The sequence below is a fragment of the Sturnus vulgaris genome, chromosome 19 (assembly GCF_052056855.1).
Source record: "Sturnus vulgaris isolate bStuVul1 chromosome 19, bStuVul1.hap1, whole genome shotgun sequence".
In the NCBI taxonomy this organism is placed as follows: domain Eukaryota; kingdom Metazoa; phylum Chordata; class Aves; order Passeriformes; family Sturnidae; genus Sturnus; species Sturnus vulgaris.
In genome coordinates this window covers 1096585-1120860 of record NC_142261.1, presented here as the reverse complement: position 1 = coordinate 1120860, position 24276 = coordinate 1096585, and the positions used below count along the sequence as shown (strand labels likewise).

The following is a 24276-nucleotide window of genomic DNA, read 5'->3' as shown; positions in this document are numbered from 1 at the left end:
ATCTCCCTCCTTGCCTTTCCTAATCCCTTAACTAGTGCTATTAAAATTCAGGGCTGGAGAAAGCAGTTTAGCCATAGATCTGTGAGGAGCCTTTGAATAGGGTTATCCAAACTTCACCAAAACACCTCTTTTTGCTTTTCCTTTAAAACTCCATCCTGGGATACCTGACTCCTCACCAAGAGGACTGGTAATGTTAACACAGAGTTAATCACAGATATCAGCCCAAAAACCGAAGAACTCTGTCCCTGGAACATCCCAAAATACATTGGATTTCTTTTTTTGGAAAAAAAAAAATAAAAAAATCTAAAATACAGCTGGCAGCATCCACCTCGTGCCTTGCAGCTGAGCTCTTCAAAGCTTCTAAGGGATATGAAGCACCTATTGCCATTGAAATAGAAGACAGCTGATTCTCCAGGGGTCTCAGGGAATTTCAGTTATGTAAGAAACACTCCAGAAGATCAGCCCTTGAGTTATTTTAGATCTCAGGACTCCTCACTGGCAATGGGGAGAATTTGTACAATTTTGATGGGCATGAAAGTGACCAAAATATGCAGATTTAGGGAAGCTGAGTTTAGTCCAATTTTCCAGACTGAGGAGGTTTCAGAAATACTGAAATCTGCCTCAGCTGCTCCCTGTATTCAAGAAGCTTAAACATTCTGGTTTGGAGATTTTTAAAGGATTTTATTACTGCATTTTCAAAGTGAAATATTTCCATTTGTTTTGTTTTGACATGTTATTTTTTTCTGAAGTCATTTCAAATAGACCAACATTGTTGTCTATTGGAAGTGAAGGGGAAATTGTAAGGAGCAAAGAGCAAGAACTGCATACCTAGAGTTTAGCTGTTCTGACATTTTAAAGGCTGTTTTCTCTTTTTCTACAAAAGTGGTTTCCTGAAGGCCTTTTCTGGATGTAGCATGAGAGAGAAATGCCTGAAGGAGAGAGGATGCTCTGAGCAGCAAAGTCTTTGCTTTTACTGATGATTCTTGCATGGATGGACCTTTGGAGTAGCTTCTGAGTTGGGGACCAAATGCTGTTAGCAGTAATTTGTTACCTAATCCATTTGGTACCTCAGTTCTGCAGTTGAGAGAGGGCTCTCTTTTCCTGCTTACGTGTGCCTTGTAAATGAAAATTTCTGCAGGAAAAAGAGGTGGCCACAGAGAGCACTGGTGGCCATCTGCTTGCTGGAGTGGGCTGGGTCAGACAGGGATCCAGCAGGAGCCTGGGGCTGGTACCTGATCCCCAAATTCCCTAAGCTGGGTCCCTCAATCACACTTACTCTGTGTGTTTTTGCAAATTAAAGGATCATATTTGAAAGGCTGACACAGCTAAGCAGGTCATCTTCTGTTCCACTCCTGCCTTCTCAGCTTTTCATGAGTAATGTTTTGCAGGCAGATGTTTGTCCTGTTCCTTCAGAGCTGCAGGGAGATCTAGCAACTCATTTCATCCAGGAAGATGAAAGGAAAAATACTCACTTCATAAAACAAATCTTGCTTAATTGCTGTGGTCAGTCTCTTGCCTGGGTTTTATGGGTTCCTGCAGCTGGCTTTAATCTCCTGATTTACTCTGGGAACAAAGGAGGAGAGGAGTGAACATAAATGATGGCAGGAAGAAGTTGAAATTTTTCTGGCAGAACTCATGAAGTTTTGAGACTGATTGTAACGTGCAGTCCAGCAGGAGAGCTGCCCTGGCTCTCAGGAGAGTCACTCAAGGAATTCCTTACAACGTGACCTTTACAGCCAGAAAAGTCAAGGGTTTCTGAGGGAGGGTTAGCAAAGAGCACACCGAGAAACAGCGAGGCTCCGGAGAGGACTGACCAAAAGGGGTCAGCATTTGTTAAGCTGAAACTCCAGCCTGACAGATGCCAGGAGCTCAGGATTTACTGTGGAGCTGGAGCATCCTCCAGGGAGAGCAGGGACAGCCCCGCACAGGAGCCCACCCTGCTCGCAGCGGGCTGGAATTGTGTTTGGAATGCTTGCCTGGAGATGGAGATGTGCTGGGAGCAGTGCCCTGCCCTGGCCAGGCTGCTCCCAGCTCAGGGGACACAAGGGGACAGCACGGAGGGGGATGCAGGGCTGGGCATCCTGGCAGGACACAGGACAGTGTGGGCAGCTGCTCCAGGCACTCAGCTCAGTGCTTACAGGAGTTCAGGGCTGATTTGGCTGTTCAGAGCAGTTCTGGGTGCCCACGCTGCTGTGTGACCTTGGGGGTGCAGTGTCACCCCAGGTGAGAGTCCCTCAACCTGCTGCTGTCCCCTCCAGGTGAGAGTCCTTCAACCTGCTGCTGTTCCCCCAGGTGAGAGGTACCTGCTGCTTTTCCCTCCCCCAGGTGAGAGGTACCTTGCTGTCCCCCCAGGTGAGAGGAACCTGCTGCTGCTGAGCCCCCCAGCCTTCCTGTGCAGCTCCCTGTCCCTGGCACAGCAGACCCAGACACAGCAGCTCCACTGGGATCTGTGTTCTGAGCATGAATTCCTCTGGAATGAGAGGGGTGATGCTCTCCAGCTTTGGCACAATCAGCAAAATCCTGCATGGGGAGAGCTGCTGGGAGCACTCAGCACTCTGCCCTCTCTGCAGGTAGCAGAGCCCTTCCATGGCCCTGGCACTTCTGCAAGATTAAAATTTAAATTTAAATAGGAAGCTATAATTTGAGCTCCTTAAATCATAAGTCCCATCTCCAGCTCTGGCTGTGGCTGATTCAATTGCCTTTTGGTTGCTGTCTTTAATAGCTGCACAGTATTATATCTAAATACTGCTGACGTTTCTTGTAATTTGAGGATAGGGAAATGGAAAAATTAGATTTTCATCTGCAGTTGATCAGAATGCATTAATTAGAAGCATCACTCCTAGGTTTGACACGTTAGGGAGATGAGGTGCTAAATGGAAATCTTTGTATATAACTGAAAGCTTCAAGTTGAAAATGAAATATTTGCTTGGAAATTGCACATTTGCCGTGTGATTGTGTGAGTAAATAAATGCTTTTACTTGGTCTCGACAGAAATTAAGTAATAATTCCTAGGTAAGCTGCTGGAGACTCTCTGTAATGTCTTTGAGATGCTGCTTGCTCTGCATGCCAGCAGAACCTTTTAATTCTCTGTTTGAGAGATTTAAAGAGAGACGGTTATTCTGAGACAAAGCTGAGACAGAGATTTCCTGTGCTATGAATTAATAACCTCAGAAGTTGAAATAAGAAAATCTCCCAATGTTGTGGCTGCCATGTGTTCAGAGAGCCTGGAAGCCCCCGAGGGGAGGGAGTCCTTTCCCAGGGAGGGCAGGAGCTGAGCTCTGCTGCTCTGTGCTGCTCCCCAGGATGGGCTTGGTTCCCTCTGCCCAGCCAGGCTTGGCTTCTGTCAGCAGATCAAAAGCTGTGCTGAGCTTCCAGCACATGGGATCACCCTCAAATAAACGAGCTGCTGCCCTTGGCTTTGTGCACATTTTGGATTTGTGCACATTTAGTTTGGTACACATTCATTTTTGTGCACATTGAGTTTTGTGCACATTCATTTTTGTGCACATTCATTTTTGTGCACATTCATTTTTGTGCACATTTACTTCTGTATACATTTAGTTTTTTGCCCATTTAGTGACACTCCCAGAAGGTTGTTTAGGATAACATTGGAGGTGAAGATTTTGGCTTCACTTTGGGTGGAAATCCCAGCTGACAGCTTTTGGCTGGTGGGTGCTTGCAGGTCGTGGAGCTCTGTGTGAGGACAACCATCTCCTTGTGGAAAAGCAGAAATGACAAAGAACTCCCCAGCTGCAGTGGGGAGCCCCACACCAAGGACTTCACCTCTTTGTCCTCTCCATTTATTGTCACCCTACCCACCAACCTGAAGTAAACACAGTCAATTTATAAATAAAATACTGTGAGGTTAGGTGGGTAAATCAAGGAGACTGTCAGGTCATTTGGCCTCCAGGTCCTCGGGCTTGGGGTTTATTGAGGTAGTATAACTTAAAATTTTTATGTACAAACTTTGGCACTATTGATTTTTTTTAAAAAAATGAATATTTAATCACAAGCATCCAACAAGGTCAACAAATCTTTGGTAAGTAATTAAGTAGACTTTTCCTTGCTAGCACTGAAACACCAAGTAAATAAAAATTGGAGTGAAAACATTTGTAGCATCTGTGTACAGATTGCATTTGGAAATGTGTGGGCTCAGTTCTTTGTGACTTAATTCTGATTCATCCATTGACCTTGTTATGTAAAACTCAGTGCCCTTTTCAGAGGGAGAGTTGCAAATTGTGCTTCTGCATATTTATTTCGGAAGTTCAATCTTCTGGGTGTTCATACCCTAATTCCAGTCCTAAGTGCAATCAAAACATTGATTTTTCTCACTAAACATAACCTACTTTACCCTGGGATGGATTTTTATTTATTTTTTTTTTTAATGGGCTTTATATAATGGCATATGTGAAAACCACTCAACTTAATGCCCCATCCTGTAGTTAATTAACAAAATGGCATTGTAGCCATGGTCTGGTCCTCTGGCAGTGGATCTGACCACTAACCTTGGCCATCCAATGTCCATCCTAATTAACAGGAGCCCAGGTATTGACTGTGTCAGGCTCCGTGGTGGAAAGAACAATTTGCAGCTGCTGACAGTGTTGGAATTCTCCTGAAAATCCAAACAAGGGAACCTCATTTGGAGTGTTTTGTCATTTCAGAGCCTGGCTCAAAGAGCAGCTGAACAAAGTATAAATTACGAGTTTTTACTTCTCTCCAGTTGCTAAATTGCAATAATGCCCTAAAATACACCCAAACATCTCCTAAAATCCAGATTGCCATATAAATACTGCTGGATTTACACAGCTTCAGGACTGGCAGGAGTGTTTTATAAATACTGAAACGTTTATTTATTGTTCATTTATTTGAACTCTAATATACTGGAAAACTTAATGGGACTTAAAGCTTTAATTGAATTCCTTCAGGAATGGATTTGATTCTTCCTTTGCCTTTCTGGTTTTGCTTGTGAGTAATTCAGCTGAAAGCACCAGAGATTCATCAGGCTACTTTTACAAGAGCAAGACAGGATTCTTTAAAGCTCCATGGTGTTTCATGTTACAAATGAGAAAATTAATCATTTATGCTTTTATACTGAGAAAGAAAAAAAACAAAAAACAAAAACAACCCTTTTCTTTTTCAATACCTTAAATTAATTGTGTTTTGTTGAAAAACTGCAAGAAGACAGGTACTCTCAGTCATTCCTGTAGACAACTTTTTTGTTGCTGAGGATACAAAAAGACCAGTTTCTTTTAGAAACTTAGGTGCCAAGTCCTCATAAACGTCAGGAAGATACCAGTGTCTTGCCAGATGATGATTGCTGCTCAATAACTAACATTCTGCGTTGCATAAATATTTTAGGAAACGGTGATTTTAGCTTTAGCCCGTGTGCTGTGGTGGAGGCAGTGCCTGCAGGGAGGGGCTGTGATGGTAACTGGAGTCTGGCAGCTCTTCCCCTTCTTCCTCTGAGGGTGAGGCCAAAATATTCACAGGAACTGCTCAGTGGCATCTTCCTCCCCACATCCTCATCATCCTTCTGTCCCTCACTGGATTCAGAAGAGAAAGGCTGTGCCTGACTCTTCATCCTCCCCATTCATTCCTTTGTGATACAGCTGAGCATCAGCAGCTCAACGTTCTGCACCCAAACAACACCTTTGCTGGGAATTCTTTGTACAAGTGCTCTTTAATTAGCAAGTGCTCTGTAATTAACCTTCCTCACGGTTGTTGCTGATGTTATTAGCATCACTAGATAAATACAGTTAACTTTTCCACGGGGCATAGCAACTGAGAGGGGCAGAAATCTGCATCCTGTGAGAACATTTCTGGGTTACAAAAGTCTTGTCTTAACCAACAGCTGTATTCTCTCCGTGCTGGAGATTTCAAACAGAAATTTCCTTGGGAATCTGTAGGAAAGAGGAAATTGTCAGGCAGAGGAGCAGCAGCCTGTCCACTGATACCTAGAACATCATCTGGAATAAAAATGGGTTATTAAAAAGCCTCCAGTGGAGCATTCCTCTGTGCAGTGGTGAGGCACAATTTTGTCTTGATACAGACAAACATTCCAGGGTCTTCTGTGTTGGAACAAGCTTCTTTTGGAAAAAAAAAAAATATATTGCCTGAATAGAGAAAAGAACCTTGAGTGCAGGTTTTCCTACAGGTTCAGTTTGACTCCTAACTCCAGCCTGCTGTTGGCAGAACATATAAAAGCCCTGTCCAAAAAAAAAAAGTGATGTCCCCTAGGTCTGCATTCACGATTTACTGCTGGATTAGAAGTACATCTAATACTTGCCTCAAAAGTGATCTGCTGAGATTGCCGTGCCTGAGCTGCATTCAGAGTCCTGAATGAGGCTGGTAAACCTTTCCCAATTGCTGTTTCCTCCAGGGCCAAGGTGAAGAAGGGAGTGAACATCCTGGGTGCCAGGACCAGTGACCCCCGGCAGTGGGACGTGAAGCAGGAGGTGGGCAATGGTGGGAAGCACTCGACCACTACAGTTCTGTGTCAGAGGATAGCCCCAGGTTCAAGGAACAGGTATGAAACTCATCTTCTCAGCACATTAAACTCCTTTATGTCCATGGTTCCATTCAGGGCTCTTATTAGCACTGCTCACAGCTATTAAAGCTGGAGCCTGGAAATCTGCAGGCACTCACGTTAGCTGTGGTTACCATCTGCTCATCTGTAATGGGTAATAAAACCCTTCAGTTCAAACGAAAAAAAATTAATAGAACAGACCTGTATTGGGGCTGGGGGTGGTGTCATTTTGGCAGCAGTATGAATATTCTTAATTTCAAAGGGTTTTACTGAACCTTTAATTTTTTTGGCTTGATAGTTTTGACCTTGTTTCTCTGAACGTGTCACAGCCTCTGTGGCTGGCTCATTGAGCAATAGTGAATTCTTCCAGAGTGAGCCACTGAGCAGGGTCATTGCAACCTCCCAGTGTGAAATACAGAAGAATCCCCTTTGGCAAACAGCTGATTCTTGCAGAACTGGAGGCTCCTTTGGTTTGCTGGGTCACTGTGTGAGGCAGAGCCCTGTGGGGAGCACTGGGATGAACTGGGCTGCCAGTGCCTGCCTCCCTGCTGGGTTGTAGGGACTGGTCTGGCTGTTCCACAGCACTAAAGCAGAGCTTTCTCCATAATTAGGATTGTCTTCCATGGCTCACAGTAAAGTTGTGTATTTTCAGTGGAAATGACTTTGCTATTCCCAGGTATGATAATGAATTCTCACAGTGCTGCTGTCCATTAGTCCCTGCAGAGGATTTCCCTCTGTACACATCCAAACAACCCTTCCCCAGCTCTGTGATTACTGTCAGCCCCAAACCTGGGCTCATGGAAGAGCATCATGAAATCCTTGGTGGGTGCTCTGCACAGAGAACCTGAGCAGATTTTAATTCCTGTGTTCTGGGCCCAAATATTGGACATTGTAAAGTGCAGAAATTCCTCTTGCCATGAGCAGCTCCTGATGAGCATTTCCACTTGGTGCATGATCTTTCCCTGTCTTTATCTCCACCCTGAGTCTTCCATTCTGGTTTTTCCTCCCTGTCCAGCTGAGGAGGGGAGAGATGGAGCTGCTTTAGTGGGCACCTGGCATCCAGCCAGGGTCAGTTCACCTCAGGAGTGGTAAAGGGAAAGGAGAAATGCATGATTTGAGGCTTCCAGGAGTAAAAACTAAAGCAGTTTGAAAGGGAGGACGTGGCTTTAGAGCAGCATGCAGCTCTGAGCAGATTTGCAACTGCAGAACTATAATAGTCAGGTTATCAAACCCCAAATTAAATCTCCTCGATCCAATTTGCATGAAGTCTAATTAACCCATAAAAATATTTTTGGCACTAATTATGCAAATAAAACTCAATGTTTTAATTAATGCCTCTCTCATTTGTGCATGTAAATAGTTGCTGTCTTCTGAAAGCATGATGAGCCTTGGTTTGAGTGAAATGTTTGTGCACAGGGAAGAGCTGGGTAGGGAGACCTGCAGGACAGCCCTCAGTCTAGTGGCCATTGCTGAGTTTTTGGTGTCACTCGGAGCCCTCTGCACAGAGCACAAACACTGTGCTGGGCTCATTAAATTCGGTGGGGAATGGTGAGTCCCCGATGGGAATTCCCTGTGCAGGCTGGGTGAGCAGTGCAGCTCCTGGGGGGGATGTGAAGTTCCCTGCTGAGGTCAGGGGGGTGTGAGGAGCAGTTCTGGAGCTCCAGCACCAGCACTGGCTCATCCTCCCTGCAGCAAACTCAGCCAGCTCAGAAATGTTGGTTCATTTATGTAGCAGAAGGAGTTTTCCACCGTGTTTGCTCAGAAATCTCCCTGCTGCACCATGGAGAACCATTGCACTCCTTCCCCTTCATACCCCAGGAGACAAGTGCCCAGACTCAATAAAAATACTCATTTTCCTTTCCAGCTTTTCCTTTCTTGCACATTTCTCTGTCATTAGTATGTGGATATAATTACACTGTAAACACTTTGAGAAGCAGTTTGAGTCTGAATGCAACAGCAGCTAATACATCTTTCACTTTATATAAATAATAGAACACAAGAGATATTTTAGATACATCACATCAATAATTGTTTACCATTACCTTTTGAGAATTTAAGTGGGTCATACTTCTTTACTTTTTTAAGAAATACTTTGTGGTGCTAAAGCCAGGAACCAGAGCTTGACTTGAAATTATTCCAAAAGGCTTTGCAACTATGGCAAGTAACTACAAACAGTTTGAAATCAGCAATGTTTGTGTGCCTCATAATGCAATTTCTGCTGAGATTTAAGTAGCTATTGATGAGGATAACAACAGTGTTGATTAGTGAAAACAAGGCTCAGGCAACTGCTTGGTTGCTTGTTTTCCTTTGTTGTTTCTGCTTCTGGGAGTTTGATGTGAGTGCTTGGGGTAGACAAAAGGGTATTTTTGGTTACTGCTGGCACCAGTTCCATCTCTCAGTGTTGTCTCTGTTTGGTTCCAGCCTCAGTGAGGCTCGAGTGGTGATTCCCGAGGTACCACACTCACCTGAGAACAGCCCTGGTGGAAGGGCTCCTGGTTTTATTCTGGATTGCCAAACAGGGGAGGGGAGCTGTTCCAAGGCAGAGCAGGGGCTCTTTGTGTTGTTTATTTGTTTATTTGTTGAATGTAGCAAACTGCAGCACAGCAGAGCTTCACCTGCTGCCTTGCAGGTGTGGGGTGAGAAAGGCAGGTGAAGGGTAGGGGCAAGGAGGGTGCAGGGAATTTCTTAGGCTGGCTTCTCTGCCAAAGCACCAGAGCATCCTAAACTGAGTCTGATCTAGGCCTGACTCCTTGCTCCTGCAGAGCTGGGGCTGTCCTGGACCAAGCTGCCCTCATCTGCTCTCAGGCTGACATTTCTGCCCTGGATGTGGCACTCGGTTTGTGGGGGCCTGGGCTCACCCAGCACTGGGGATTGCTGTCAGCAGGGCACAGAACTGAGCAGAGATTTGGGAGGGCTGACACCATGGAAAACTGCTGTGATGCAGCACTTGATCCTCTTGGCCTTGACCCTTTGGAGAGGGCTGTGGGCTTAGGGCTCTGTGTGATCCAGGCTGGGGAACAGTGCTGCCAGATGTTGTGCTGATGTTTGAGGCCGTGTCACAGTCGCTCCCTGGCTCTCACCACGCGTGTGCAGGTGGATTCTGTGGGACTGGGGCTGCTGTGCTGGTTTTTAGCAGTGTCTGGGCATGGCTGCCTGCACGTGGAGACAGTGCTGGTGTTGCCAGGCTGTGTTTGCTATCAGCAGCACGTGCAAAAAGCAACAAAGCAGCTGCAATTCTGTGCAGATCCCTGCTCTGTCTGGTAGCACCATATGCTGCTGAGGGATGTCAGTGAAATAAATCCCCTTGTGATTGGAAAACAAAAGTAAAGTGTGTATGAACAACATGAGTGGGGCTTGGAAAAGTGTGAGCCATGTGGAGTTTGTGTGCTGTACCAGAACACAGCCAGTCTGTGCCCAGGATGTGAACAGACAAGAGCAGTCACACAGTATGAGCAGGGAAGATGTTATTAATTATTTCAGAATCTGGGTCACCCTGCCCTGGCAGTTCTGGGTCAGAGTGGTTTGCAGAGCTCAGCAGAGTGGCACTGGTGCCTGCTGACCTCAAAACCTCTCAGCCCCAGCAGAGAGCACGATCCTCACAAGGATTCAGAGGTTTAGTGCTTGTGGGTCAGGATTTTTGCATGCCAGTTGTTCATCCCTTTGACTGATAGCTGAGGCAGGAGCAGAGATGGCACATGCCACTGCTGCAGGTGCTTGGGAATTTGTGCAGGTCTGCAGGAAGTCACATCTGTGCCTGCAGGGACTGAGCTGTACAAACTGCAGAGACACTTTGGGGGGAAGACACCAGCAATGATGTCTTACACCATTAAACCCTGAAACAGAAACAATTTCCTTTCATTTAGGAGAAATTCACATGTGAGCAGGCATTATATATAGATATATGAACAAATGGAGAGCTCAGGAGAATCTCCATTCTTCATTGCATGTGGGGGAAAACGTTGTGACAAAGGATGAGGAAAAGGCTGAGGTATTAAATGCCCTCAGCTGAGCAGAATGAAGCCTCCATAATTCAAGGGAAAATTGAGAGAAGAGCCTGGAGGTGTTGGTTGGCAGCTGGCTGAGCTTGTGCCAGTTGTGTGCTCAGGCAGGGCAAGAGGAGATGCCTCAAATTGCACCATAGGAGATTTAGATTGGATTTGAGGAAAGAATTCACCACTGCAAGGCTTGTCCAGCACTGGGACAGGCTGCCCAGGGAAGGTGTCCCTGGAGTATGTGACAGACAAGTGGATGTGGTGCTTGAGGATGTGCTTTGATAATGGACTTGGCAGTGCTCGGTGAGTGGTTGGACTCCACCTTAATTAAAAGTCTTCCAACCTCAACAAGTCCATGATTCTGGCCCTTGATTTGAAGCATTGTGCCCATTTCAGTGCAGCCTTTTAGGCTGTTGGCAAATGCCTGGTGCAGCCCTGGGAGCTCCCAGCCTGAGTCATTCTTGTGCTGAGCATCTGTGTGCTCCCAGTGCCACGTGAAAATGTGTGTGTGGCTGTCCATAACTGCACCACGAGTTACAGCTGAGCCCTCACCTGCTGCTTTATCCATCCTTCACCTCCTGCTTTATCCATCCTTCATCTGCTGCTTTAACCATCCTTCACCTGCTTCTTTATCCATCCTCCCCTCCCTGCTTTAACCATCCTTCCCTGCTTTAACCATCCTTCCATTCTCTGCTTTTTCCATCCTTCACCTGCTGCTTTATTCATCCTTCACCTGTTGCTTCATCCATACTTCCATTCTCTGCTTTCTCATCCTTCCCCTCCCTGCTTTATCCATCTTCCCCTCCCTTCTTTAACCATCCTTCACTTGCTGCTTTAACCATGCTTCCCTTCCCTTCCCTTCCCTTCCCTTCCCTTCCCTTCCCTTCCCTTCCCTTCCCTTCCCTTCCCTTCCCTTCCCTTCCCTTCCCTTCCCTTCCCTTCCCTTCCCTTCCCTTCCCTTCCCTTCCCTTCCCTTCCCTTCCCTTCCCTTCCCTTCCCTTCCCTTCCCTTCCCTTCCCTTCCCTTCCCTTCCCTTCCCTTCCCTTCCCTTCTTTATCCATCCTTCCTCTCCCTGCTTAACCCATCCCTCCCTTCCCTTTTTTATCCAACCTTCACCTGCTGCTTTATCCATCCTTCCATTCTCTGCTTTATCCATCCTTCCCCTCCCTTCTTTAACCATCCTCTCCCTGCTTTATCCATGCTCCCCTCCCAGATTTCTCATCTGGTCTCGCAGCTGACCCCTCTGTCCGTGCTGTCCCTGCCCTGAGGGGTCTCTGTTGGGATGAGCAGGTCAGAGCAGGGCACAGGTGGCTGCAGTGTGCAGGGGCGGTGCCGGGGCCACTCTGCACATCTGCACACCGGGATGGGGCTCAGCCAGCTGTGCCATGGAGCAGTGTCTTTTCTAGGGCACACAGGGCTGGGCTTAGAAGGTTCCTTGCCCAAGGAGCCTTTCCTGTGGCTGCTGTCGTGCTGCTGTGACTGTCAGCAGTGTTCCTCAGAGCCCTGAGCCCGGAGGGAGCAGGAGGGGTGTCTGTGTCTCTCAGGAATAGCTGCTCCTCTGGCTCTGCCTGCTGCAGTGTCTCACTGCTCCCTTGGCAGGGAATATTTGTATCCTAGAGCTCCCTGGAGCCCTGGGTGCCTGTGGGACCAGGGCAGCTTTGCTGAGGGTTAACCCAGCCCTCCCTGGCTTCATGGAAAAGTGAATTCCACGGGAGTCCTGGTGGACAAGGACCCTCACAGAGCCTGAAGGACCCTTTCTCATCACTACTCTCACTAATGCAAGTTCAGAAAGACACAATTTGAGATAACTGGAGCAATTGTCATGGCAACAGCACAGCTCTGAGTGGTTTTCCTGCAGCAGCTGCCCCTGTGCAGCCCCAGCCTGGTCCCTCCAAGCCCAGCAGCACAGGGAGGGCAGACACACAAAACTGAGCATCCAGCACAAACTCTGTTCACTGCTCAGCAGCAGCAGCACCTCCTCTCCAACAGCCTGGTCAGGAAACAAACTGCCTCTGCACGAGGGGTGGGCAGGATAATAACTGCAAAGTATTTTCTTCCTGGTCAGGTATTCACAACATTCTCTCTTCTGGTGGAAATTCGAAGCAGGGGGTTATAATGTCACGGAGGTTTTTGAAGGGCAGCTGTTAGGTGCTGCTAAAAGGAGTTTTCTTGTTGGATTTCAACAGAACCACTGTTCGACTTAGTGCTGACCATTCAAAAAATACTACAATAATCCTCACACCTAACTTAAAATAGTATTAGCCAAGGAGCAAGGCATGCCTATGAGTTTTTTATCTAAGAGAAGAAATTAATTAGTAGAGATGAGATAAGAACATGCATTAAAGAGATCTATCCATGATCTCTACAGAACCTTCAGTTGCAGTGATTGTTCTTTTTAATCTACTTTGGAGTTCCTGGGTCTGTTGGGAAGCAGAAGGGCTGAAGCTCCAAGAGAAGGGGCATTCTTCACATATTTTTTTGCCCAAATGAAAGCATCAGATTTGTTTGCACGGCAAATTGGTGTAGTTTGGAAAAGTTTCTTGCATGCTTATCAAAACCAAATGCTGGAGGCTCAGTCGATGCCTGCACTAACCCAGCCTTGCTGCTGGTGCTTTCCAGGCAGGTTGGATGCATTGTTTTATTTCATTCTGATGTAAATAGAGCAGAGCCCACACAATCAGAACGGATGTGCAGCCGTGGAATAGTGGGACAAGAGCTTTCCATCCATCCGGATTGACAGACAGGTTCAGTAATGACTGTAAGTGCTCGTGTCCGGGGTCAGAGCATTTTCTGACTCCCTGACAAGGTAATCATTTCTCAAGAGCGACCTGCAAACACTCAGGCTGCTTTTCAGCCCTCACTGAGGCTCGGGGAAGTGTTCTGCAGCACTCCTGGAATGTGCAGGAGGAAAAGCTGCCCATCCCACTGGCATCCTCTGCCCCACACCCAGCAATCCCCAGTGCTTCAATCCTGCTCCAACAACCTGTAATTCCCAGTGGAGTTACCCACCAAAGTCAGCTCCTGATGCAGCCCATTCATGGACTGACACTTGTGCTCATTTCCTCTTTGCACTTCGAATCCGTTTTGGGGCAAGGTCAGCTCTTGGTTTTGTGTGGCAGTGTTTGGATGGTTTAGCAGCTATTGTGACAGAGCCTTCCTTGTGATTGGGAGGCAGTGGAAGATAAGAGACAAAAGATGCAGGATTGGGGAGGAGGAATTTGTGCAGTGTGTATTTTTTTTTCTCACCCTGCCTTTGAAGCAGAAACATCTGCTGAGAGCCACAAACAGCTGAGTTCAGCAATACCACATCACGCTGCCAAGCAACTCTGCTTTTCCTCTGCAGCTCTCACAGCAGAGGAAATAAATCAGTCAGGCAATAAAGAATGGAGAAAATTTAGGAAAAAGTGCCAAAAGCCAAACCTTTCAAGAATAAAGTGAATAAGAACTTTGTTAGTATTCGGTGAAGCAAATTGAAATATGTTTCTTACACATGTAAGCCCCCTGTGCCATTGCTGCTTGAGGAATTTTGTAATAACAAAACTCCTCTGGACTAGAGACACTTAAAACTGGTGAGGAGAGACCTCTAGAAAGCTGGCTACAATATCATAAAAGATAATTCGATTATTTTAAATATTTTTTCCATCTCGTGCCTCTGTCAGATCAGTCACAGCTGACCAGCTAACAGTGCTGAAGTAGCAGCATTTATCTGAAACCTTTCCATTCCCTACACAAAATATGATATATTAGACAGCTGAACCATTTGTTTCTGCACTAGCTTACTGAGATTTACTCTCCCAATCAAAGTTACTTTGGTTTGATGTGTTACTGCCTATTTAAAGCACAGATAAAAATCACCATTTCTTTTGTTATATAATAACAGGGACTGCTCTATGAAACAGGTGGAGAATTATTACATAAATGCTGAGTGCTTGTTGTAAATCAAGCTAAGCAAAGATGGTGAGAAAAGCAGTTGGTAAGTGGTGCCTGGGAGGATTTTGGGATGTGGGCTCCTGCTCCCCACAGGCAGCAGAGCTGTCCCTGCAGTCCCCATTCCTGCCTGCAGATCTTCAGTTCAGTCAGTTCCCTGTGAGGCTGCACTGAGGGATGGTTACAGCACAGTTTGAGGTGGTTCCATCAGTCCAGGTGTGTTTGCTCCTGTCACATCTCAGGTGTAGCAGACCCTGCTCTTCCCCACCTGTCATTGTAATAAAGGTGTAGGGAGTTGCTGGGCCCTCATCCTGCAGCTCTCCAGGCCACTTTTCAGTGTCCCCCTGCACTCCTGCCTGTCCCTCATTACCTGTACAACCTGCAGCAGGGTCCCAGCATATGGGGCACAATAAAATCACAATAAAAATCACATCCTGGTGAATTCTGGATGGATCCTTTGCAGGCAGGCACAGAGAGAACAGAATTTGTTGCATAGCTGGGAGCAGGTCCCAGTGTCCTAGTTGCATACCTGAGCAGGTCCCTCAGGCTGCAGGAAGCAGCAGCAGCATTTTTGCTCTGCCAGCACTCCCAGCCCGTGAGCTCTGTTAGCAAACACAACATTTCGTGTAATTCCAGCTGGACAGAGCAAAACTCAGCAAAACCCCCTGACTTCTCCCATTCCCTGAGGATGGATTCCACTCTGCTCCCCCTGCATGTTTTACACAGTAAAGCAGGGGGAATATGTGGCTTTTACAAGCTTAGCAAGTAAAAAAATCTTTGCCTGGTGCAGAAAAAGCAACTCCTGTAGTTTAAAGAACTGTCTTGTACCAGAAGTCGTGGCAGTTCTCCACACAACTCACACCTGAAGGAGGAGTTACTGTGTTGGCTTCTCCAAGTCATCATTTACAAATCATAATTTATCTGCAGCTCAGGCTGCAGGGAGACCTCTGGGAATGGCAGAAGATCTTGGGGTTTTTTCACTGTCACTTCATGGTGAACATCAGCAAATAGTGACATTTTAAAAGGCAGCCTTTTCTTTTCAGAGCTGTGCAGCCACAGTCCCTGAGGTGTAAATCAGTGTTGGATTTGTCTTGCACTGTGCCAAGGGCTTGTACAAATCACCTGCTCTGAGCTGAGCTTTGTGTGTGAGCTGGTGGCTTGGAGGGGACGTGGGAAGTGTTTGGAGGATTCCCTGCATTTCCTGAAAGTTTAACAAGGCAGAGCCTGGCTGCTCTTTTGAAAGGTGGCGAATATCTGAATTCCACGAAAAAGGTCAAATCCTGGCTAAATAAGTCCCTGGACTCCTGTTTCTTTGAGTAGATGTTATGGACAGTGAAGGTCTGTAAGCACATCCTTTGTAGTGCTTTCAGAATAAGGAATGAAAGTGAAATGGGAGTAGCAGTATTATACACAAGTTGCTAATGTTTTTTGATGGACTTTTTCCTTAAGCAAGGATTTTTCTTGGAAAAATCTATGACGAGTCCCTATTGCTTTAAGGCTCAGGATGAGGACTGTAAAGGATTAGTTTAAATTATTCCCCATCCACTGAAACAATGTAGAGGGGTTTGTCCCATGGTCATTCACAAAAAAACTCTACAACTGTGCTGTTACTCCATTACCAACGTGCCAGTAATTCCATGGAGAATGAGTTTATTAAAGAAAACGGAGATGTTTGTTGTACAGAGGCTTTTGGATCCATCAGTGCTAAATTCCTGGTGTCTTGCCAGGAAGTTCAGTCCCAGTTAAGTTTCCAGGGAAGAAACTTTGGCTTCATTGAAACGAATGGCAAAATTTCCTTTGCAGACTGAATTTCAGCCCAAGTTTAGAAAAAATTTTGACTCTTCTCTGGTTTCTCCTCTTTGATGTACAGCTCAGAAAACCAGGTGATCTCTTTTCCATCCAGGGCTGTGACAGCAGCTTCCACAGTCCCCTCCCACGTGTACACCCTCATACATGATGGTAATTATTACAAAAAGGAGTTTGAAGTAGCACCCCATTGATTTTTGGTTTCCATGCTGCAGATTAATGGACTGGGCACGCACTCTTTGTAATCACACTGGTAGAAATTCAATAATGACTCTGCCAGAGTACTCAAGTGACCTCAGAAACTGAATTCATCCCTATTTCAGCTGTTTTTAATGAGACTGGCATATTTAGCAATGCCATCAGATGGTTTGGAAAGCAGGGTGTCCTGTCAACCAGAGCATTACTGATGGGAAAGTCAATGTTTACATCTGCTCTCTTAGCCAGGGCAGTTCAGTGTCTGTGTGGCACGGAATTCACTCACTGCAATGTACTGAGCAAAAGAAAATGTGTGCTGTGTATGATCTGCACTCCACTAGAACAAGATTTCAGCCAAATCAGAGCTCAGCAAGTACCACTGACAATCCCCAAAGGAGCAGAATCTGTCTGCTCAGTTTAGCAATTGTTCACTTGGGTTTGGAGGCTTTAATTGCATGTGATTATCATTTCCTGTGGCGTTTTTTGTCATGTCTGAGAAAGCTCAGGAGCGTGGTGAGGCTCTCCACTTGGAGATGCTATTTGTCAATTTTTATCTTGAGGAATGCCCGGAGATTTAATGAGACTGGTAAGGAATATTTAAAAGCTGGATTCTGTCCATTGCTGTGGATGTTTGGCTGGCTGTAGGTGTGCAGTTCCACAGTTTGGTGGTGCCTGCTGTGATTTCTTCACCAGCTGTAAAAACTCTTGTGCATTAGAGATAAACATTGTCTAAATGCAGGGTAAATTCCCAACAGAACTCCTGGAAAAGTTAACCTGGAAATGTCATGATAAGTGCAGGAGACTTGATCACTCAGAATTGGCCAGAAACTCAACTTTTGCTAGCATTACACCCAGAACCCCCCAGATTGTTGCCATGTGCTGTGAATCAAAGCTGTGTTGATTATTTTGACAGGCAGCCTCTCCTGTTCTCTTCAGGATTTCTGGGGCTGGTGGAGTTGCTGAGGTGAGATGAAACACAAAGTTACCCAACGTGATAAAATTGCCATAAAATTGTCTCCCTCAGTGATGCAAATCAGTGGAGATTTGTTGTGCTTCACTGTGGATCACACATTAATTCATTGTGTGGGTTTATTAAATAAAAAAAAAAAGCCCCCCAAGATAGCCAGAGTGACAGAACAGAGTGCATTTAGAGCAGACCCAGGACACTGCAGGGCAAGTGGCTTTTACGTGTTGAGCATAAATGGGCTCTGACTTTTTACATGTTGGCAAAGTATGAACTCTTCACCACCATCTGCTCCCAGAGGATTCCTGATTTCCCTGGCTTTGCTTTGACCTCAGCAGCTGATTTTGAAGAGGTGTGTGTGTAATTGGCAGCAGGAGTTAAGGGAGTTAAGACCCAGCTATGAGGACAGAAAAAAAACCAAAAAAAACAAGAAGAGGTTTTGGATTTGGAGCCTGATTCAGTGTTCAGTGAAGTGTAGGGAAGAATGTCCATCAGCTTTAATATTTCTGTGTTTGTGGCAATAAATCCTTATTTTGGGTCACACACTGGAGCCATGGATGTGCATGAGCCAGGGAGTCCCTCCAGGCCCCAGAGTTTGGGCAGAGTTGAGATGCTTTAACCACCAAAGCACAGTAAATAATTTCTATTCATTTTTCTTTGCCATCTTTCCTGTGTGTTTCCAGTTTTCAGTTCCCTGTGTACAGACACAGAGCAGAGCCTTAGTTCCAGGGACACTCTCAAGATAAACCCCAGCCTTTGTGGAGTAGCAGCTGACTGAAGTATTTACCAGGCTCTATTATAGCTGTTCCTGCCTTCTGGAAAATGATTCACAAATACACAAGCATGACTTCATTTTGCCAGGAAGCAAGACCATTAATCCTGCCTACTTTGAAGCCACATCTTTTGTGGACTGTGGTGGGTAACTTATCTGTTCAGATTACTTAGATTGTTGGAGACTTCATCCCTTTGTAATGTTAATGACTGCTGAGTAGCTCAGCCCTGCATGAGAATTTTTTCTTACATTTAAAACTACTTTTCTTTTCCATCTTACATTTTTTCTTCTATTTTCTTATATTTGACTGTGCTTAGTTCTAAATTCTTGCATTTCTTACTTTATTATGCATTTATTATTATTTTTTTTAATAATAAATCCTCTCAAAGGGGGATTTGGTTTCTAAGGAGTTAATTGCTGCGTGCTCTTTTACTCATGAGCCAATTGAATCAGATAATTTGCTGTTTCCTGAGTAATGTCAGAGAGTGTACAGAAAGATCTTTTGTTCCACTGAAGATGTTAAAGAGGGTTTGAGGATTCCTTTCTCTGCAAATCCTTTACATGAAAGATTTACAGTATGTACGCTCCAAGATTTGGAAATGCTGCTATTTAAGCATCTACACATGTAATTAGTCACTAATTGTTATCAGCTCCTACTCTCTTTAGCTTTTTTTATTAGACCTGTTCCAGATATCACTGAGATCAGATTCAGCAAAGTGTGTAAACCCTTTCGTTTCAGAGTTGCTGCTGTTTTTTTCACCTTAAGCAGGGAAAGATGGAATTTTCCAAGGCACTGGAGTGCCGAGGTTCTTGCTCTAAATTCAAGAACTTTTAGCTGATTGTAGCCCCAGCTCGTGGTGTGTGCTGCCCTGGGGACACCTCCCTCTTCCCAGCAGAGCTCCCTCATTTCCCACATGCAAATCCTTTGGATGCCCCTTTTTGTTTCCACCTGGTCAGTGCTGCTGGTTTTCTTAGCAGGGACTGGCAGCCAAAATCCTGCTGGAGACACCTGGGGGAGAGAGGATGAGCATGAGTGAGTGTGAGGGATGAAGGGCAGGGAGCAGCTCTGCAGCACTGGTGATGGCAGGGTGATGGGATCATGGTTATGGAGTGATGATGGGATCAGGGACCAGGAGAGCTCTGCAGCTCTGGTTATGGAGTTATTATGGGATCATGGTTATGGGGTGATGATGGGATCAGGGACCAGGAGAGCTCTGGAGCACTAGTTATGGAGTTGTTATGGGATCATGAAGTTATTATGGGATCAGGGACCAGGAGAGCTCTGCAGCTCTGGTTATGGAGTTATTATGGGATCACAGTTATGGAGTTACTATGGGATGAGGGACCAGGAGAGCTCTGCAGCTCTGGCTGTGAAGTGATAATGGGATCATAGTTATGGAGTTATTATGGGATCAATGGTTATGGAGTTATTATGGGATCAGGGACCAGGAGAGCTCTGCAACTCTGGTTATGGAGTTATTATAGGATCATGGTTATGGAGTTATTATGGGATCATGGTTATGGGGTGATGATGGGATCAGGGACCAGGAGAGCTCTGCAGCTCTGGTTATGGAGTTATTATGGGATCATGGTTATGGAGTTATTATGGGATCATGGTTATGGTGTTATTATGGGATGAGGGACCAGGAGAGCTCTGCAGCTCTGGTTATGGAGTTATTATGGGATCATGGTTATGGGGTGATGATGGGATCAGGGACCAGGAGAGCTCTGCAGCTCTGGCTCTGGAGCTCAGGCAGCCCTGGCTGCAGTGCCCACGTTCCTCATGGTGCACTCTTCACACCCCAAGGCTTTTGCAGAGCTCATGGGCTGTGCAGGTTAGCCCTGAGCTGCCATGGGTCACCAGCCCTGTGTCCCTTGTCTCAGCAGGCAGGATCTGATGATAAACCAGAAGCAGGGGCTAATGAGCTGGGTCACCAAGTGGTCAGGCTTGGCACCAGTGCTGCCAGAAGGACTCTGAGTAGGATGCAAGTGAAGAGTCCAAACCTCTGCTGAGCCTTTAAAAGTTTTCTGTCTCTCATTAAAATCCAATACAGATGATTTGGGCATTTCAGTTTCTGTCTTCCATGTCTCTCTATTGCTCTGTTTCAAATCTTAATGCTTCTGACTCCAATAGCCAAAACATCTCAGTTATTGTCAGACTCCAAGGAGCTCGATGATAATAATCCTCTACAGGGAAAAAGATAGTTTAAGTGAAAGGCAGAGATTATTAGATGCAGGAAAGCTATGTCAACAGTCATTCTCTCTTCGCTAAGTAGTTGTAACTTACATTTTAAAAGAAAGTATTGAAATTACTGCTCTTCAAAGGGAATTCAAAAGGATAATTGTTCTTTTTCTAAAGAAAGTCACATTTCTCCTGGGGCTAATGCCATAAGGTTCTTTCTTTGTACTGAAAACAGCAGAGTGCCAAACAAAGACTAAAGATTGAAGTTAATAGAGGGAGATCTATGCACTTAAAATTTTACAGTTTGCAGTATGCCATTCCTTCTGTGCCTTCCCACTCACCAGGCTATGGAAACGGAGTTTCCATCTTGCCCTCAGTCAGTGAGAGCATTCTGACATTTGTCCAAGCTTATGCAGATATCTGACCCCTAATTTGTGTCTGCTGATACCTGAAAACTCTAGAGTTGCAAGTCTGGAACTTGCAGGCTATCCCAGAGTTTCCTAGAAGTGTATAAAGTTAACTTAGAAAAACTCTTTGTAGGACTGGTGTCCCTCTAGCCTCTCTTCTTCACCAGTTCCCCATTCCTCTGGCATTCTGCTCTGAGGCTTACTGATGTGGGCAGAAATCACCTCCCTGACTTCTCCCTCTCCTGAAATACAAACTGGAGATACTGGTTGTTATTGCCCTGCTTGACATTCCAGGTTAAAATCACCAAAAGCACTCAGCTCAGTTCTCCCTCCAGTTCCAGTCTGTTTCTGGAAGGACCTTGATCTGATTAATTAATTAATGACCTGTTTGCAGCAGGAATGTGCTGGAAGTTTCTCTGGTGACCTGTGGGTCATGGAATTGCTGCTGCTGGGAACTCTCCATCACCAGCAGAGCTTTGAACTGAGCCACTTCAGGTCCTTTGTGCCAGGTAGGGAGAAGTGGTTGAGCTCTGAATCCAGAACATCCCCTTGAACCCCTGGCTGCTGGTTCTGTCCAGTGATGCCCAGAAAGCTGCTCTGGGCCTGGATGGAGGAGAGCTGGGTGGTTTATGATGGGATGCAGAGAAACCTCAGCCATGCCCATTGTTGTCATTATAGGCTTGTCTGATGCAGCTTTTCTTCACTCCCATTAAATCTCTGCTGACTGAGCCCCAAGGATCAGAGCTCTTGTGTGGGGTGCCTGCAGTCTCTGCACTTCCCTGCCAAAGCTGTGGCAAGCAGGGCAAGGCTGTGCTGCTAATTCTGAGTGTCTTTAGCCTCCAGTTCTCCCCTCTCCACCTTAACTTGCTGCCTAAAAATGTCCTTTACAGGAAAAAAAAGCCCCAGTGCTGCAGGACTGGCTGATTTGCTGGGGACCTGCTGCACAAACTGCATTACCCAAGTGCTCACTTGTCCTTTGAACACAAAAAGACAGACAGCTGGAGCCTGGGGTATTGCTTGGTACAAAGCAAACATTTAAAAAGCACGGAGTTTCAGGTCCTTGCTGGTAATGGAAAGTGCTATTTTCAAAAGTGCCATTTGACATTTGGAAGATTAACTGGTATTGACTTCCTGTGTGAGTTGGGCTCCTGAGTATCTGAGTCACTTTTGGAAACCTGAGCTGGCCATCTGTTTCACTTAGGCTTTGCAGTGCCAAGTGAAGCAATGCATAAATACTTTGATGACTATAGTTTGTAGTACCTAAATTTAAAAAAAAAAAAAAGCAGTTATTTCAACAGCTTGACACCTATTGGAATTTTCAGAACTTCTGGGGCCTCGAATTCCCAGTGCCTGGGAGAAAGCAGATTTGAAAGCAATCAGAGTTTGAAAGGAACTTGTGTTCTTGAAAACCCCAGAGCTACCCCAGCACTTTGGAATGTGGCAACAAGGCACTTCTAGAAATTTCCACCTGCATCCCAATGAGAATGTTGCCACAGACTTAAACTTGAGAGCAAAGTATATTTATTAAAATAGAGCCAAAAAGTGGAGATGTAAAATGGTACCATACATAATGGAGAGCTCTTAAAGCAAATTTGTGTGCAGCTTGAGATGGAGAAAGTAAGAGAGGAAATGCAGGGCCCTGCTCCACATGGGGCAGGGATGTGCTGAACAGTGGCTGCTAGTTTTTGGTTAAAGACAGCATTGCAATTTTTAAATTCCATTATAAGTAACTGTGTGGTGATTCTTTTTAAGGAATTTATAACAATGGCTCATGTTTGAGCTGGGTCAGGATCATAGGGCAGCCTCAGCTTTATGATTTCTTGGCCTTACCATGAATTGAACTGTCACCAGACTTTCTGGATGAGGTGGGGCTGGACTGGGTAACATGAGAGTAGACGCAAATAATTTTTTTAATATTTGGCTCCTAGTGTGTAACTCACAGATTTCCTTTATACCAATGTCAGAGCACTCAAAACCTCCCCCATAGAGCTCTGCAGACTCCTCAGGACTCAATTTAAACATGAGTGTATTGTTTGTGTCCTCATTTCTCCCGTGAACTCCTGCGTGACCTTGGGCAAGTCACTTCATTTATCTGTCCCCCAGCTCTGATAACACGAGATAAGTTAAATAGTTCTGTGCTCCTGAGAGCTGTGCATGAAAATCCTGTCTGAAAGCAGCCAGAGAAATGCATTGCTATTGTTGTTGATGTTATGGATCTCTTTAAGCACCGTGTCCTTATGGACTTATGCATCCTATGAGCAGCAGGGCTGTTTGCACATTGAAAGTGCTTTGCTGGACAGTGGCCAGAAAATGGGGATGGACCCATAACCAGCAGATACTCCCCAGGGTATTTAGCAGCAGGAATGATGGTTTGGAGGCTGGTGAGATGTATAAATAATTGTTGTCAGGGTTTAGGCATTCAGGAGGCACAGCCTGCTTTGCATGTAAACAAAATGTAGGTCTTGAGGGAGTCTGTGTCTCGGCTAAATCTGCTCGTGTAGAAATCCTCTTTTTTAGGCTTTATATTTTGTAATCATCGTAATTTAAATTCAGCCACAGTCCACAGGATTTGCACATTTTACCACCATTAAGGAAGTGAGTAGGAGCTGTGCACCTCACTCCCCGTAGCTGCCCTTCAATAATTAACTCCTTCTCCTCTCCAAAATCTGGAATTAGGGACAGCAGCAGCCCTTGAGAGCGTTCAGCCTGAGAATCTGCATGTGAAGGACAATTAATTCATCTGCTGTGTGCTTGTCCCTCCTGTTTGTCCTGCCTGCCTTTCCTGGGCTGCTCAGCCCCAGCTCCAGCCATCAGCAGCAGGTTGGGCTGTCCCTGGTGATTCCCCTGGTGATTCCCCTGGTGATTCCCATGGTGATTCCCTGATTCCCATGGTGATTCCCATGGTGATTCCCATGGTGATTCCCCTGGTGATTCCCTGATTCCCATGGTGATTCCCCTGGTGATTCCCATGGTGATTCCCCTGGTGATTCCCATGGTGATTCCCATGGTGATTCCCCTGGTGATTCCCCTGGTGATTCCCTGATTCCCATGGTGACTCCCATGGTGATTCCCATGGTGATTCCCATGGTGATTCCCCTGGTGATTCCCTGATTCCCATGGTGATTCCCATGGTGATTCCCCTGGTGATTCCCTGATTCCCCTGGAGATTCCCCTGGTGATTCCCATGGTGATTCCCATGGTGATTCCCATGGTGATTCCCATGGTGATTCCCCTGGTGATTCCCCTGGTGATTGCCATGGTGATTCCCATGATGATTCCCATGGTGATTCCCTGATTCCCCTGGTGATTCCCATGATGATTCCAGTGGTGATTCCCTGATTCCCCTGCTGATTCCCATGGTGATTCCCTGATTCCCCTGATGATTGCCATGGTGATTCCCATGGTGATTCCCATGGTGATTCCCTGATTCCCCTGGTGATTCCCATGGTGATGCCCATGGTGATTCCCCTGGTGATTCCCCTGGTGATTGCCATGCCAGGGGATC

General features: G+C 45.8%; 1 protein-coding gene across 1 annotated transcript in view; it reads left to right on the top strand.

Annotated features, from left to right (window-relative positions):
• TMEM132C (transmembrane protein 132C) overlaps positions 1-24276 on the top strand; it is a 176547-nt gene that overhangs the window by 93947 nt on the left and 58324 nt on the right. Inside the window, exon 3 of the mRNA XM_088175890.1 lies at positions 6380-6526. Coding sequence (XP_088032016.1) covers positions 6380-6526 — 147 coding nt within the window. The remainder of the gene's footprint in view (positions 1-6379; positions 6527-24276) is intronic.